The sequence below is a fragment of the Penicillium samsonianum genome (genome assembly GCF_028829775.1).
Source record: "Penicillium samsonianum strain IBT 33392 chromosome Unknown utg000010l_segment0_segment0, whole genome shotgun sequence".
Taxonomy (NCBI): Eukaryota; Fungi; Ascomycota; class Eurotiomycetes; order Eurotiales; family Aspergillaceae; genus Penicillium; species Penicillium samsonianum.
The window spans coordinates 372,542-389,697 of record NW_026643268.1 but is presented as its reverse complement, the minus strand read 5'-3'; the positions used below and the strand labels follow the sequence as shown (position 1 = coordinate 389,697).

The 17,156-nt window shown below is 47.2% G+C and overlaps 5 protein-coding genes across 5 annotated transcripts; 2 read left to right on the top strand and 3 right to left on the bottom strand.

The window, feature by feature from the left end:
* Positions 1–4,949: 4,949 nt before the first annotated feature.
* Positions 4,950–5,996, bottom strand: N7471_013750 (sterol desaturase family protein; the record flags this gene model as incomplete). Its single annotated transcript, XM_057286468.1, has 1 exon — positions 4,950–5,996. The coding sequence occupies one exon, from the start codon at positions 5,994–5,996 to the stop codon at positions 4,950–4,952; it is 1,047 nt and encodes a 348-aa protein (XP_057128947.1).
* A 1,809-nt stretch (positions 5,997–7,805) lies between these two features.
* On the top strand, positions 7,806–8,333 carry N7471_013749 (GNAT family N-acetyltransferase; the record flags this gene model as incomplete). The annotated part of the gene is made up of 1 exon (XM_057286467.1): positions 7,806–8,333. The coding sequence occupies one exon, from the start codon at positions 7,806–7,808 to the stop codon at positions 8,331–8,333; it is 528 nt and encodes a 175-aa protein (XP_057128946.1).
* A 3,738-nt stretch (positions 8,334–12,071) lies between these two features.
* N7471_013748 (glycosyltransferase family 32 protein) lies at positions 12,072–12,925 on the top strand (the record flags this gene model as incomplete). The annotated part of the gene is made up of 2 exons (XM_057286466.1): positions 12,072–12,869; positions 12,893–12,925. The coding sequence occupies 2 exons, from the start codon at positions 12,072–12,074 to the stop codon at positions 12,923–12,925; spliced, it is 831 nt and encodes a 276-aa protein (XP_057128945.1).
* A 1,640-nt stretch (positions 12,926–14,565) lies between these two features.
* On the bottom strand, positions 14,566–15,198 carry N7471_013747 (uncharacterized protein; the record flags this gene model as incomplete). The annotated part of the gene is made up of 1 exon (XM_057286465.1): positions 14,566–15,198. One exon carries the CDS (start codon positions 15,196–15,198, stop codon positions 14,566–14,568), a length of 633 nt encoding a protein of 210 aa, XP_057128944.1.
* A 987-nt stretch (positions 15,199–16,185) lies between these two features.
* Positions 16,186–17,006, bottom strand: N7471_013746 (uncharacterized protein; the record flags this gene model as incomplete). The annotated part of the gene is made up of 2 exons (XM_057286464.1): positions 16,186–16,698; positions 16,773–17,006. The coding sequence occupies 2 exons, from the start codon at positions 17,004–17,006 to the stop codon at positions 16,186–16,188; spliced, it is 747 nt and encodes a 248-aa protein (XP_057128943.1).
* Between the last annotated feature and the right edge of the window lie 150 nt (positions 17,007–17,156).

Below are 17,156 nucleotides of genomic sequence, written 5' to 3'. Positions count from 1 at the left end.
ATCACTGTTGGAGTACCTGTTTTTGATGGTATTATTCTGTCATCCTGATAGGCATTACTCATGCATTAGGGTTGTGACCCACACAACTCCACAATAATATACAATCAATATACACATGCTACAAGACAAAACTAAAGCGAGGGTAGGAAAAAAAGTCCATGATTTCTAGGGATGAAATTGTAGGCGCATTTCGGTGGTTCAACGTTGAGTCGCTCACAGATGAGGTGATCAGAACAAGAAATATGAGCCTGTCATTGCGGATTGAATATATCCCACAAAGCCTCAATTTAAGAGGACCGTGAAGGATTCAACAGTCAGCCAACGTTTCTTGACCGACTCAGCATCCCTTTTTCTCAACACCATCCTTACTCGTCTCTCTCGCTGAGCATCTAAAGTGTTCAAAAATGTCGCTGCAAATGGTTGCGGTAAAAAGAAGACATGGGTTTCAACAGCCCTCAATAAGGAGAGATGTCCTCAACGCTTCCTACCAAGCTTGTAAGTGACAGAAGCCGAGAAGTCTATAAATACGTCCTCTACCCCCGGCAATTTGCTCTACAATTTGATCACTTGACTACGCAAAGTCGAGTAGGCCTTGTGCCTGACGCACTTGATAAGTTCTCCCCTTTGATCGAGTAGTGGAATTTCTACTGTACTGACATTTATAGGATACATCGTGGACCAGCAAGTCAGACAGTGCATATGAGAGATGTGATTCCCAGCAGATCCACTGTGTCATTCACGCCAGCCGGTCAAAAATACGAGATTTGGGTTAGCTGGTCAAAGTGTCTATGCGAAGATGTCTCCGCTATAGCAGCCGACTCAGCTGATATACTGTACAGCCCCTGTGTGTATTCCCACGGCAAAAGCGCGAATATCCACGTCGCAGGGATGTGAGTCTTAACATGGCCTGTCTGGTATTCTACTGATCCTGAAAACGATGCGATTCTAATAGAACCGAGGACATTCGACCAGAGCTCTTTGCCGTCTCTTCGTCCCTAGTCTTGGCCACCAGAACACGTGGGTCCCGGATTATCTCGCCGATCTACAAGCTAATGAATGACAATGAATAATTGACATCCCACCAGAGTGGCCCCCGCTGACACAGCATCCCCGTTAGTGCTCTGCACAAAGCCATGGCCTACACACCAGTCCTGGTCCCGTGGCTTCAGACCACGCAGCATACCCTAGGTGAAGTATATAAATCAAAGGAGCGGGCCAATAACAGAATGCGGACATCCGATTGCGAGCTTCGCTGCAAAGAAGATTGAGACGTCCATTCTTCCTGGCAATGTAAGTGATTTATCGCGCCTTCTGCTGCACTATATCCAGTTATTTGTGCAAATTTTTGTGCTCCAAAACACGAACACCATTACTGATTTTCATGCCATTGTACATAGGAGCAGCCCATCGCCATCCGTGAAACATCCTTGTGGGGAGTCCTTCTATCGCCGGATCGGAGATAAGACCAAGGTGGCACTACGACGCGTGCTCCATCGCGTCTGCCCTCGACCCCACCGCCTTCATACCATGAACGGCGGAGTGTATGAACCTCCGGCCGACCGCGTCGCGAAACGGACTTCCATGACGATTGTACAGTCCCTTCTCACAGGTGGGTTCGTCACGCGCCTTTGCCGTGTTCAGAAATTGTCCGGTACACCCAGCCCGGCTTGTTCCAAGCGACAGCCGGAGAGTGCGACGAACCTGGATACAACATGGCATAGACGGTGACTGCATTGCTGAAGAGAACTGTGAGTGAAATCTGGTTGTTAAGCTGATACGGTCAAGAGGCTAATTGATCGGCTCGTCTCCAGCTTACACTTTGCGAACTTTATCGTCAGGTAAGCTAGAACATTTTGTTGTGATATGAAGCTGGTGCAGATCAGGAACCAAGCCGCACCGTCGGAATTAACTCCGAGTTGTCCATATGGACGACCAAGTTGATTGGAAATCAACTTGGCTCATTGTTGTATATATAGGCCCATGTATCCCTCTGAGATAAAACAAGTCAATTCATACCTCTGAACAACAACACATTTCGCACAACTGGATCAAGCCTTGCTGACTCGGATCGTATAACAGCACACTCTCATTCCTGTCAATGGAGTCGTATGCAAAGCGAGCAAATTTCTTGTTTGCTCGAACTCTCCTATATCTATACGGTCGAATGCTCTGTCCCTCCACTATGACTACTGGTGGCATCTATGATGAGTCACCGTACGGTTTATATCGTCTACCTCGCTTCTTTCTCTTAGTCGACTCTGTGCATAAGGTCATGTGCTGATGTGTCTACCTGATACAAGGCCCAATTCCAATGAGCTTATACCCCTGTGTGTCTCTCGCCATTCAAATAGCGTGAAAAGACAGCCTCCTTGTGGCTTGGACTTTTGGCTTCCAGTGGGTGATCTTCATTGTTCTCGGTTGGCATCTGGCGTCGTCTTGCTAGATGGCCAGTGAGCCTTACCTTCTTAGACGGCCAGGTTGTTAGTCCAAGTTTGCGTGTAAGGAGAAGGTGAGGCGAAAGTACCGTCATTTCTAGCAGAACAAGTTAACATGACCATCTCAGCTTCGAATCGAGTGGATAAGACCGAGGATAGCCTAGCTAAAAATAGGGCTCATGACCCAAGAACCACCGTCTGATACAGTCCCACCTGACCCCTCTCCGCGTTACTGAGCTTGTCGACATATACGAGCGAGCTGGAACGAACCATTCACACATACACGGAGCTGCATGCTATCAGGAGTGTTTGTCTCCTCCCTATTGGACCGAAGGTTGGTAGATTTGATTCCTGAGCCTGCTTTTTTTCTGTCCAGGGCCGAGCACTATGTGCAAAGCCATCTACCTTGGATGTCACTGAAGCTGCAGGTTAGTCAAGCTATCGTGTATTCTTTGTCCATTGAGACCGTCTTCTAACATATCGCAATTGGCGGCGCAAGCAGGTTGTCAGCAAATCGCCAAATTCTCTACGTCCCCCGAGCCCACTGTTCTTTGAGCATCGATAATGTTTTTTTTTTCAAACTTATCGCGTCCCGGACGATATCTGGCATATCAATGTACCTGAAGGGGAGCCGTGCAGAAGTCCCTAGCCATACTGGGCGGGCGTCCAGTCATCTCACATAATGCAAAATCCAGCAAGTATAACGCCCACCACAACCGACATCGGATCTCTTTGGATACGTGTGAAATGAATTCGCTCTCACTTCTGAGGTTGATTCCCGTGGTTATGGCAGACTGTGTTGCAGTACCACACAACCTCCAAGCTCTGAGAACAATCAGCATTTAAGCCAGTGTCAGGATATGAGCATGTACCTGTTGACATGGCCGATAGAGAAAAGGTAGGGCGAAGCGAGGCCTTCCACTTGCGCCTGTTGCAGGTTCGGATGGTCTAGCAACGCAGTATTCTCCATACTTATCTGCCAATCCCGTGAAAAATACACCATATTCTCGTTCTTATTCCGCCTATGCGGGCACTCTATAAGACAAGAACGCCTCGTAGGGATGGTGAATACCACATTCAACACTGCCATCCATCTTTGCCCGGCCGCGCATTCGGATTTCAGTGGACAGATCGAAACAGCTTTAAGAAAAGGATTTTTCCGATGAAGGGAAAGGAAGCGTGCTGCAGGGGAAGGTGTGTACCGTCGAAGATCGGGCACTGGAAGCCAAGCGGCAACTAATTAAAGCTGTCCATGAAAGTCTGAAGCGCTACAGAGACGAGCAACCAACCTGCGATAGATCTCGAGCGACAGTTGGAAGGGAAATTGGTGGATACTAAGGTGATGTGCACTCTAGAGCATATATTACAGGCTTTTGTAACTCCGGAGTTCATAATGGTCATTGACACCATGCTGACCTTGCCAGATGCCATTGTCGAGGCGGAGTATCAACATCGGATCAATGCGATTAATGCAGTTACTGCTTTCTGCGGGGTTGAATAAGGACGTTCCCACGCCTCGACCGACTAAATCATATCCCCGCCCCGCATCCGACGATATAACTTCTTGACATCCCGCAAAGCGACCTCGGCCCTTTGGAGGAGACATGACTGAGTATCCTCCACCAAGTGATAGAATCCGTGCGGGCCAAGTCTAGAGAAGACCGACCCAGGATCTGCTTTCTCTGAGTCGGGAATCCTAAAGAATCCTAACTTTTCGTTGAAGAACCGAGTTGCAGAACATGTAATATGTGCGAGAATCAGTCTCTTCAGCAAAAATCAATACTTTTGAATCACGGGGAAAATGCCCACGGGACAGTTGTGCGAGGTCGCGCTCAGGAGAAGCTTGTGTTGCAGTTGAATAGTACGACATTTGTCGCTACAACATGCCCACACTAAAAAGCTTTGTCTGGCTCTGTTAGAGCTCATGGAATCGTCTCACATCTGCCCTTGCTCGCAGTCACATCTAATGTTCTTTCTTTCCGCTTCTGATCCTTTATTTCATTGGTCTCCTCTTGGTATTATGTCGGCCGGAATCTGACTGGCATCTTGACTTGTAGGTTGCCATTTTACCTGGGTTTCAAAAAGGCAAAGTTCACAAGCTGTTTTCGGGATTTGGAATCACGTCCTTCCTTCTCGTCCGAATCAAGTAGCATACTTTGGCATATTACACAGACAAAGACCGTCTATTCCTTCACCAATCACGGGGTTATGGACAATTTGCGATCTGCGTTAGAAGTTCACTTCGATCATTGACTTGCAAGTAATTCCAAAGTCTCCCCATTGGACCTTGGTAGATTTTACAAATAGAACCTAAGAACCCGTGGAAATTCGAAAATCCAGATGTTCAATTGATACCTTTTATCGTTTAATTATTCCGTTTACGTTCATAACTATCCCACCCTCGGCTTCCAAGGTTCTCCCCGATGGTAGAACAAGGACGGTCTCGAATATCTTGATCCAGAAACCAGTCGAGCAACAGGTTGCATGCGCACTTAAAAGCAGTACTGGTGGCTGTTACAACAGGGGGATTTCCGCCGTGTTGACATAGTCGATATTGTACCGGTGCCCCTCCACCCGAGGAATAGACGTGTTGAACAGCCGATCCCATACCCGGGTTTGTTTGCCGTAATTATGGCTGTTCTTCCAGCCCTTGCGATGATGAAGATCATGGTCCTCAATAACGAGCTCCATGTCGTACAACCTTAGCAGCCACGTCCAGGGATTCACCGCCGTGGCGATCATGCGCAAGCCGCTATGGCCCAGAATCTCCGTGAACATCACGTATTGCTGGCATATCCACCACTCGTAAAAGCCCATGGGAAATCCCATCAGCTTCATTGTGGCGTACGTGATGAGAGGTGTGCCGACAACGTCGATAAACTCTTGCACCGTGTCCGCATACGCGGTTAAGAGAGGGTTAGGGTGCTTGGTCAGGTGGTGGGTGCGGTGGAATTTCCAGAGGTGTTCCGTCTCGTGCGCGGAGCGGTGGAAGATATAGTACCAGAAGTCGAGCACGAGAGCATATATGCCGGTCTCGAAGATGAGCCATCCCCATCGGATCGATGACGGGCCTTCATTGGCGCGATAAGCGAGGATGACGGTGAACATTGGACGGAGCGCGATCACGGATATGAGTGTCTGCGCAGTCTTCCCGACACCCACGTCAGGTACACCGTCGCGAGCATGCTTGTCCCCGTCGAAGAATCCGATCTTGTGGCCGACGCGGCGGAGAACATGGGTTTCATGCACGGCAATGAATTCCAGGGCCAGACTGTAGAGAACAAATACCGCCAACGCCGAAGGGTGACCGAAGTAGCTGATGTAAAGTTGGTGAAGGACGAGTGGAAGACCAGCGTGGATAAGAACCCAACGATGGAACTGCAGCTCTGTCGCATAAGGAACCTTTTCCGTCTTCCGATGAACCGGGACTTCTTGATCAAGATCGAGATGGTGCACGTTCAGGACCTCGAGAAGCCAGTGGGCAGCATTCCACTGCGAGCGATCCCACGAACGCCATGTGGACGTCATCGAGTCCTTTGGGTTACGCATTGGGGAAGCCATCATAAGTTGCAATATAGAAGAGTTATGGGCAAATGGATGTCAAGCACATCTTCCACCACTCGCACACCACCCGGTGAGTCTTATATCATATTCAAGTTTTGGAACACATGGGAAGGGTGGGTCATCTAGCCAACAAAAAAAAAGCTGGTTGGGAACCGAGGTGTGGGTACGCGGATCACTTCTCTAAACTCCCTTTTCAGTTATGTTGATCAGAGCATCTGATACCGAGGTGTGGTGGATTACGTTATCTGTCTTTTAACCCCTCCCCCCCCGGGGGCCTTATTAGGGGCCTTATTACCCCAATGGTTATGCAGCCGCTCAAGGTGGGCTTGACATCTACGTTGTGAATCTGGTCATTTACCCCGCGGCAAAGAGCAACATCTTCGGTCGCTAGAGTTTTACAAAACTTAGCGACTGCTTTTTCAGCACAGGGAAGCAGTCATTAGTTTGCAGTTGAAAAAGGATACTCGGAGACGGAGTCACAATCACTCGACAAAGCTCTGGAAATTACGGACTTGGGACTGCCGAATATTCCGGACCAAGCCATGTTAGACGAGATGGCCGTGTTTACGCAGCGTAGAGGGGTATCACAACCCGCTACAAGGCTCTACTTCAATTTTGCCAGAACCAACATAACATTCTATAAAATTCTGCCACTGCCACCTATTCTGCCACCGTCATTGTCAATGACCTTCTGACCGCGCTGAGGCATCGATTCGGCTATGTCTAGCATCCAATATGGCACAGCTTCTTAGGCCTCTAGAACCATCTCTCGGACCTTCACCTTACGCATATCGGGTAGATAATCAGTAGAAGCCTAGGGCTCCAAAAGGAATAAATGAATGCGAATATGAATAAATCCATTTGTTGAGTATCACGGTGGTCAAATCATATGGCGGAGACTACCAAGAGATATGTAAATAGATGAGTCCCACCTCCGAAAAATGTGTGAACTTAACCCAATACAATCATTTTATCTCAACAAAGAGACTTATTCATATTCATATTATGCAATTCATATTATTCATATTCCTTTCGGAGCTCTAGGGGCCCAACCCATCTTCGTCTCCGTTAACGCGCGCAGAAAAACCATAGTTAAGTTAAACTCCATACGCTAGCACAGAAGCACCCTATTTGGAGTGCTCTGCTCCAAGCCCAAAGACGACGAATCGATCTTAGGTAGTTCGCCCGGTTCTCATTAAGGGAGGCCTTGAAGACATGAGCCTGGAGAGGCTGCGTGCGGGCGGTCTGGCGGTGTGATACTTCACCGCAGCCTCGCTGTTGATTCGCTATTCTATCAGGTAGTGGATATAGCTCAGCGGATCCTCGTTGTAGGCATTGCTCCCCCAAGCAGATAACTAAACTAGTGGAACAGTATGTTTCCACTGTCGGCTTGCGGAATCAGGCCTATCTTCGCGCACGATAAACGAACAGGGACTGCAGATGAATGGCGTAGAATACGGGCTGCCGATGTATCCGGCGATTGGTGCATATTGTAAGCTCTTTTCCTATGGTTCGAGGACTTAGGATCAAGAGATGTAGTTAATGTGATACAGACTGCCGCTCATATCTCGCGCAATCCAAGCCCTGAGAGGTTACCGAAAAGACCCAGAAAGCCTCGTGTGTGAATGGAAATTCAGCTTCCGCAGAGCGCCTGCTCCATCACTGCGCGAAGTCCTGATTGGCTGAGAATATGAGTCATCAAACGTGGGGTCTTGAAGTGTGTTTATAAAAGGCTCACTGGTCTCAAACCAAAAAAAGTTTTTTGCGGTCATTTCCCGGATGTGACTAGACCACAAACCATTCAAAATGCCGGAAAGCCAGGTTTCTTACCGTTATGCCCATATGGGGGACAATGAGGCCATTGCCAACTTAGGGGCGCGTGTTTTTACATCGGCCTTCGCACCACTGCTGCCTCTCAATGACCTGACAACCTATCTCTCCGAAGCATATTCGCCAAAAAGTATTGCTACCGACTTAAGAGACCCTTCTGTTACTTTTGTGGTAGCTATGAAGGACGAATCTCTTGTCGGGTTCCTCCAGCTCAGACGCGGTACGTCCGAGAGATGCATCGACAAGATGGAAAACAAGATTCAGTTGCAGCGGTTGTATGTCAGTGAAAGTTGCCAAGGGCTAGGGATCGGAAAGCGTCTGTTGGCGCGAGCAGAGAAGGAAGCGAGGGGTATGGGAGGCAAGAATATTTGGCTCGCATCATGGAAGCCAAATCTCAAAGCTGAACGCCTATATGAGAGCACTGGATACTTAAAGGCTGGGGAGATGGCATTCACGTTGGGAAATTCTAGGCTGGAAGATTGGGTCATGATCAAATCGATTTAAAGTATAGAAGCGACAATGCCTCAGGAATTGCTGAATATCTGTCATTCTAGAAGCAAGTATATCACTTGATAACTCATGCCTTAGATTGAACCTAGCAAGAATAATGGACACAAACAGAACAGAATTCACCCTTGGATCAATACCAGCTCCTCGTTACTAGCACTAGTTGGCTGCGAATCGTGCATGCACGCACTTGCGCTCAACCCTTCACAACTCGCATGATTAGCGCATCCTTTCAGCCAGACTGTTTGGCTTGTACGAAACTCAAAGCGCAGACGGAATACTCCATCCCCTTAGCAGCGATCAGTTTGATCCTTGTAATGATCCAGGAATAGGCTCCGGAAAATAGCGGACATAAGTATAATCCCCGAGACCCGAAAGAAATCTTTGACCTGAATTTGTCAAACGTTTGCAGTACGAATAAGAGACTTGGTCTCGCTTGCCTCAAATTGGCGAACTAGAGGAATTCCTGTAGCATGTGTATAGTAGTTGTATTGTTGTGGAGTTATATGGGTCACAATCCAGTAATATAGGTACCGATCTAACCCTAATGCATGAGTAATTACCAACCAGAAGGCTAAGATGGGAGTAAGAGGACCCGCATTTATAGAAAGCGCTATACCCGAAAGGGAAAGGCAATTGGTCAATAATGTGTAGAGGTGAGCGACGCACTTTAGGTGAGAAGGCAGGCAAAAATTTGCGCCGAATGAAGTCCCTTCCTCTCATATCGTCTGTTTCAGGGCACTATAAAAAAAGATGTGCTCCACCAGAAAAATTTGCCACACTAACGGCCAAACGAAAGTTGGCCGATCAGTGGATCCACTGAATCAGTCACTACGCGAGGGTAACTGGAAACTGTTAGCACAACCTTGCTGTACGTACCTGAGATCGCTGGGGTAAAATCATCGTGTATTGTGTAGATGGCCGAATAGGGTTTCCTCGGCAAAGGTGCATAGTAGATTCTCGTCTAATGATTGGGTCTCGCAACCGTTCAAATATTAAGCACGACCGATTTAGGTCGTTCTCAAATGAACGATTGACCCCGTTCGATTACCGAGGCATCGGTGCTGATATGTCAAATCGACGCCTTTTCTAACAAGTACTCGAAGAACAATATACTGAGGACTCGAAATTTTGATACAGGCGTACAACCTTTTGACAGCCCGGACTATCAGCAGGCGTTGACCCGCCGAGCAAAACGTTTTTGTCCGTGTTTTTTACTCATCAAAAAAAAACCCCCGAAAGTGAAATTTACTGGTTATTAACAACCAGCAAGCTCCCTCCTGCCTCGGCTGAGGATTAGTCAAGTCTTAGAGAAACGGACAGCGGACCAATCTCTCTCTTCCTTCCTTGATTTTCAATCAACTTGGACTTCATATTGTATAAATATGGCCTCTTGAACCCCGTCAGAAACAAGAAGAATAACCATTTCTCTAAATTACAACAGAAATCTCGGAGAAGCTTGTACTTGCTGACCCACTCCAAGACGATCAGCTTGAGCTCGAAGGTGAGAAAGTGATGGTGATCCAAATCGGCCACACCGATTGCGACAATATCACCGCACTCCGGATGCCGTCGACCGATCCGGTGGTGGCTGGCTACTCAGTATACGGCAGTACTCATTACTCATCCGTATCTCGACGAGTCATCTACTAAGGAAGCGTGATTGGCATGAATCACCGCCTTTGATAAGGGACCAGCCCAAATTTGTGGTTAAAGGTCACAGTGGTCCACAGAAGGGCTTCGCGCCAGTAGGAATGGCCGAGACTAAAAAAGATTTGGAGGAATTCGAACGTGCCACGCAGCAATTTACTACGGCTAAGGTAATATACAATAATATGCCGCACCTACACCCTGGCCGGCTGAATCCTGGCTCTATGGGGAGGTGCGGCACAAGCCGCAAAATGGAGATCATTAGCTAATTCGCATAGACTTTGGTGGCTGTTTTCCCGGATTTAGGATTAAAAGGCGCGTATGCTGGGAGCCGGAGATAGGCAAAACCCCGAACTGTATCTTCAACCAAGGTCATCCTGGTCAGCTTGTCGATATAGTTGGGGGCTGGCCTGGTTCACTGGAGTGTTTATTACCGGGGTCCTTTCCCCGTAAGTCCTTGCAGATCCTTGGCATTTTACAGCACTACCATTGGAATAAAGAAGGTGTGAAGTGGCTGCCTAGATTATATTCCGAGAATTCTCTGGTTTAAGTGGGAACGGACCTATGGTTATTATTACAAATCAAAATGTGTACATCAAGAGATTGCTAATATATGCTTGCCTATTTTGTAAAAGCTTAGAAGTTTACTTGCCTCTAATATTGGGTATTTTTCCGTTCAGATATATTGAATTCATTTATAGATTGTCACGTCGCTCATGCAATTTACCACATAAATTGTCAATCGAGAAGTACTTCAATTGGACTGAAATTCTAGCCCGGTCCATGTTAGGTCTTGGACGGAAGTATAGCGTGGGAACGTATGGGGTTTACAAAAACTGGATACCCCGTGCCTAAATACCGATGTTTCACCGTGATAATCGGTATTATGCTTTTTTTATATAAATACATAGGATGGGGGTCAAGGTTGCTCTTTTCCCGTATCTTCTATGGACCAAGAGATGTCTTTGAAATTTCCAAATATGGAACTTCTACAACACCGCGGAAAATGTCCTGAACCTAAGTCGGTTGGCTCTCACCGCAAACATATCCATGTATGGCACTGAGACGGGGATCCACCGCCAACATGAGGAAGAGTAATATACGCCTGTGACGAAGATGCAAAAGGGAGAAAAGTCATTAAGTTTTATTTTGACTGAAGCGTATAATGATGGAAGAATAATAAGCCATCCAAAGCACCAGGCCCTGCCTAAACAGGCGGAGAGGCGGAGTGGCAGGCCGTCAACAGGTGATTATCGACGATCTATCTATATTTGCTTTCGTTTATATAGACGCCGTGGGGACTTGATATTCATAGGTATTTTACTTTAGTAGCCTGTTAATCAAACATACAAGTAATGTCTGGTTTGATGGTGATGTTTCATCAAGCAGAGACAGATGTAATCACCTATTGGACCTTCTAACTGAGTCCCCCTACGAGCAATTGCCTCGTGAACCCTGTCTGGGGAAGCTGGAACTTAGGAGAATTAAGCTGATAGCTAAGTTTAGATAGGCAACCGTATTTGAGTCACCGGAACTTATAATATACCACTACAACCCTGTCGATCCCGGAAACACGGAGCGGGAGGGTCTGCCGAACAGTATACTGTGCCAAGAGGGCTGTCTCATTTGGTATTGGTATGGGATTACGCCTTCTGTTCTGGTATTCTACCTCCTGCTTGTATGACAACGAGAACTGCACTTGAATATCTAGCAAGTCTTCCCAATCAAATCGTCGTCACGCAATGAGATATATGAAGTGCATAGGATAGTGTTCGAAGTGCTCCTGGAATGGCCGTTATACAGGAATATTCTAGTACTCTAGTGCTCTTTCTAGGCTATTGAGAGTAGATATTAGCACATACCGTGAGTACAGTATTGTTTCGTAAATTCAACCAGAGACTCCTTATCTTATTCTTTGCATCCATACTAAAATGCTATTATTCCCTTTTTTGAACAAACGAGCAGTCTCTTACGAAACCCTACTCTTTGCCTATCGCAATTTAGGCTTTCATCTCATTCGCAGTTCTTATTGCTTCATGTGTTTCACACTGGAATCTATCCACTCATATAACTCGAAAAACTATGATGATCATTATCTGGGGGAAAGGACGGACCAAGTTCATCGCTGTCGGAATCGTGTCCCTCGTTCTCATACTCCTCATTCATCTGCTCGACTTCGCAAACCCCTTTTCCAACCCCGGCGAGCTGTCCGCTTCGATCGACGTAATTACTGCGTGCGCTATCTCTGATTTTGAACACCCCAACGACTCTCATTCTGTTGCCGTCCCACAAATCCCTAACGTTGTTCATCAAATATGGAAAACAAACGACCTCCGAACCTACTCTACAGAAATGGACGCATCGCACGACCGGTGGAAGCACGCTCTCGAGCCCCTAAACTACACAATCAAGCTTTGGACAGACGATGATATCCTCCAACTCATCAATGGAAGCTACGCTTGGCTTTTATCGACGTACGAAGCCTATCCCCAAAACGTACAACGTGCGGACATCGCAAGGCTGCTTGTCATCCATGCGGAGGGAGGAATATACGCAGACCTCGACGTTTACCCGACCTCGGCCACCAATATACAATGTCTCCAAAGTCTCAATCTAGAGGCTATATTCGCCCCTATGACGGGCACCGGAGGGCTGAGCAACCATTTTTTTATGGCGGCGCCCGGTTCCCCATTCCTCCAGTGGGTGCTATACGAGGGTAAGCGCCGCAGCGGTGCGACGTCTCGATTCATCCCACTGCCATACCTACAAGTCTTCTGGTCCACAGGGCCTACGATGGTGACGGCGGCATTTCGAAAGTACGCATGGCTATACGGCAGCCTACAAGACAATCTGGGCCTGTTGGACGATAGATATTCAACGGCGGTGATACAGCACAAGGCAGGCAGGTCATGGCATGGATCGGATGGGCGGGCCCTTAATTATATAGCGGACCATATAAGGATGGATAGTTTGATAGCGATCGTTGCTTTTCTTTCCATTATAGTGGGAGTCACCTGTGTTGTGAGAAGACGTTGTTTTTGAATTACCTTGGAATTTTCACGTACTTGGACATATCGCATGGGTGACAGTGGAAGAACAATGTCAGAAATCAGAAACTTGGTGGATATAAGTGTGGCTTGCTAGGTATTTATCCGAGAACCCCTCTGGAATGGAGCTAGACACCTGGTATAAGATTGTATATAACTCTTTATCAGCATGTCCTATAAAACTCCAGATTTCATAATTTTTAGCTAGTTAGGAAGTCCGATATTTATGTAGGGCATTTGAGGGCAGGCACCAGCTAATTTTAGCAAACGTTTACTCTTTCAGACCAGATTGAGTGAAGTTGAAAACTTGTTTGGTGGCCTGAGATGTACCAGGCACCCATGGAGACAGCGTAGCTAGATAGATCCTTCTTTTCCCCTCTCTCTCTTCTTTCCTCCTCCCGTCCACTCCATACCATGGGAATCAGACAAACAGAGAAGCTCCTTCACTTTAGAGACCCAGATAACAGACGCGACCTCTGTGCAATCATCGAGTTTCGCAATCTCAAAAGGCCGGCCAGAAGACGCTGATCGGCAGGGGCATCTTCAATCCACCTCCCCTAGACATCTAGCTGTTGCTGACGCTGATCCTTCTTCTCAGAACCGAATTCTTCATTGTGATTACCAACTGGTGTACTTCCCAATCAACCAAATCATTTCATTAGCCTTCCGTGATGGGGCTTCTCTCAATTCTGCGTTGACACCAGACCTAATATGACGGCTCCGAGTTCCGAAACGCAGTCACTCACTTCCTCCTGCGATGGAAGCCAGGAATTCTAGATACCTCCCTCCGACGCGTTGAGCGCACTCCATACGGCTACGAACTTCATATATCGTTGCTGATGCTGTATAACTCAAGCCGACAATCGCTCCAAGAGTTGGGTCGAGATGTTCGAGGAAAACATTGCCCGTTATAACAACCGGTTCTGGAGTGCAAATTAAATTAATCAGTCAAAGTGTTACTGAGATAGACGTGGTCAGATGTTCCCACGGCCCGGTGGTGTAGATATTGCAAATCAGTATCGGGCTTCTTATGAGATCCATCGGAAGACTGAGCGTGTATGGTTTCCTATTTTTTTCTTCCTTATCGACGCTGCAATTGTTAATGCCTATCGCATTCAATATATCTTTAAAAAGCAGCAGGGGGCTAGTAGTAGTGATCTACCTAGTCAACTAGATTTTCGGAAGAAGCTCTACAAAGAGCTCTTTGCCTTTGCAGCAAAACCAAGACCTGCACCAGTGACTAGTACAAGCCACCAGCGAATTCAATTCGATAAGCGAATGGCTTGTATATGGTGTCAGTATCATAGGCAGAAGGGTAAAAGGGGCCAGCAGGCTAATCGATCAAGATCAGGTTGTGTACAATGTGGTGTGCACCGTGTGCTCCTATGTGCGAAAGGGCAATGTTGGGATGAATTCCATAGACAATAGCTAGTTCGAATTAGGTTTAATTGATTACTTTGATTTTTGGGTACTGTATCATTACTGAGGTTAGCCAATTAGCACGCGTCAATATAATACACTAGTAAAATGCGCTAAATGGACTGCCCATGCCGGACGAGGGGATACGCAGGCCGGAGGCCGAAGCCACGTTCAACTGTACACTCGTCAGACCAGAATACTCTGTCATAATCTTCCTCAGTATAGTGTTGATACCGTAAAGCCCAGGAGAGTCGTGCAGCCGCATGCTCAGGTTTTAGATATGGCCTTTTCATCACTCGCCACTTCAGGAGACCTTCAATAGAGAGTAGACGTGCAATTGAATCTTTCTTGCACTTATGATTAACCTCAGAGAGTAGATCATCGTATGAAGCTCGAGGATTTTCGTGGACCTTCTGGAGGATCTTTTGACGGTCATCTTCGTTTAAGATCTTTGGGCGCTCAGATCGTTTACAGGACTCTTCCTTATGGCGAATTCGAGACCTTAAACAAGTCATTTTGATAGTTGAGAGCGGTATATCTGGATATTTTGCGTGGATCTGACGATAAGACCACTTTGCAACATCTTTTAATGTAGTGATCTGAGTGCGTAGATTCACATCTAATTCGCAGTTCTTGCGTCTTGGCTGGTCGCTTGGAGGTGGAGTAGGAGGCCTAGGCGCAGTAGGAATAGGCCCTCTAGGCGTTGGAGGGCTAGGCACTGGTAAACCTGCCCTTGTGCGAGGCATAGTGTAGACGTGGTTGAATAATATCAAAATATTACATATAACGCGATACGCGACGGTCGCGACCACGCGTCCAGGAGATTTAGTAGGCTATAATAGGTAGGCGGTACTACTGGCGGTCAACCAGGGGGGTCACAGACTTTTGCGGCGCCACTGTATTTATACTGCCAATACAGCCCTAAGTAGTGTTCTGTCAGAGCCAGCTAAAAGCGTACGAACTAGTAAACATGGTGGCGAATGAGGACTACCGGAATCATCAGAAAATATGTGATTGATTGAGAAAGGAAAACCTATGAGGGAATGTAGAAAAGGGGCAGGTTGAGCTGTTGTCGAGGAAAGTGGAGCAGTTACTTACAGCTGCCTCCTATTGGTTTCCTTCGTCCCCCGCCTTTCTTTGTGTTTTGTATGAAAAGTACGGGGTTCCGAGACAACACTTTCAAGTCACTCTCGAGTATCCCATGGGACCTCTAAGACACGGAGGAATTGGTCCCATCCACATATCAACTATGGACCAACTCTGCAGATGTGTATTTAACATACCCTCTGCCTGCCACTCATTTTATCTACAATCAATCAATTCAATCTGTCAATCCTACTGATTGGTTCTCCCACTAGAATCCCCACTCATTGCAATACTAGCCATTACTGATTTAGCTTGCTCGATCACCTGTACTTTGTAGATAACTTCTGTATGTCCAAGCCAGCCAATTCTTATGGCCGATTCTAGCTACCTTATTAACTCCCTGGCTCAAAGAGGCTCACGAGGACATCGTAACGCCCAGCATGCAGGCAGGCGGTAGAGAATTGGCGGTGTAGGACGGAAGTACCACGGTGCAAATACTAATGAACGGCCACTGTACAATCGTCCTCAACTTAAAGAGGCCTGCTCAATGAATGAACTGCGCTAAGGCCTTGGCAGTGGGGCCAGAAAAGAGATTGTCAGTGTGTTTTGGTCAAGGCGATTTCGAGAAACCCAGTACTTGAACTTTTTCAGTCCGCTTCGCAAAGTTTGAGAAAGCCCCCCTTTGCGGTCTCAGAGGATGAATGCAGCACATATTGCTCTTGCTGAGTAGCCACACGAATGAGAGGGTTGAACGGCATTATTGGCTTAGTAGCTTTCACAGAGACTCTCCATGAGGTGCAGTTATCGGTCCCAATATCATCATGGATTACTTCCCACTGTAGGCGGACGTTTGCGGGACCACCAGGTTCTGAGACCAGTATTTGGTTCAGCGTACCAGTGACTTGTGAGTAGTCTAGCCACAGATTGTCGATAAGACCGCGGATACCGTGGGTGGCACTCCAGTCTTCCGAAAAACGAATCTTACCAGCAAATATGCCTAGAACGTCTCCCTCGCGCACGGGGACGATGGAACAGACGAACAAAGAGCTGCCATCTTTAGGCAGGAGAAAAGTAAATGCGGACTTATCTCCCCCAGATTCTAATGCTAATTGGATGTCGTAGGGTCCGCATATTACATCAGGAGTGAAATTCTGCAAACCCTTTCACTTAAAGCTTTCTTCTTCGCTAGTTAAGGCCATTCATTTCTGGCGTTGTTCCAAGAGGACTCGTGAACTTTCAGCCTCTCTGCGACCTGGGGGTTGTCAAGATCGGATAGGCGCGTCAAGTCACCTTTGCCGAGTCTGAGAACCCGCGTTTCCAGTTGTTCGATATGAGGTCTATATTGGGTCTCCCACTTCTTGATTGCATCCACAAGAGAGATTTCTGACGTCTTAGGATATCCTTTGCAGTAGCTGTCGAATGCTTTGGTGCGGTAGTAGAGGACTTTGTCAATGCCGGCTTCACGCATTTCGAATAGGTTTTTCCAGAAAATACGGCATTGACGTTGGTTTTCTGCACCCAACCCATATCCAGCATCTTCCATGAACTTCTTGGTTGCAGCCTTTCCGCCATAGTAAACCCGTCTGCAGGTCCTTTCGCGGACGGTAGCTTTGTATGA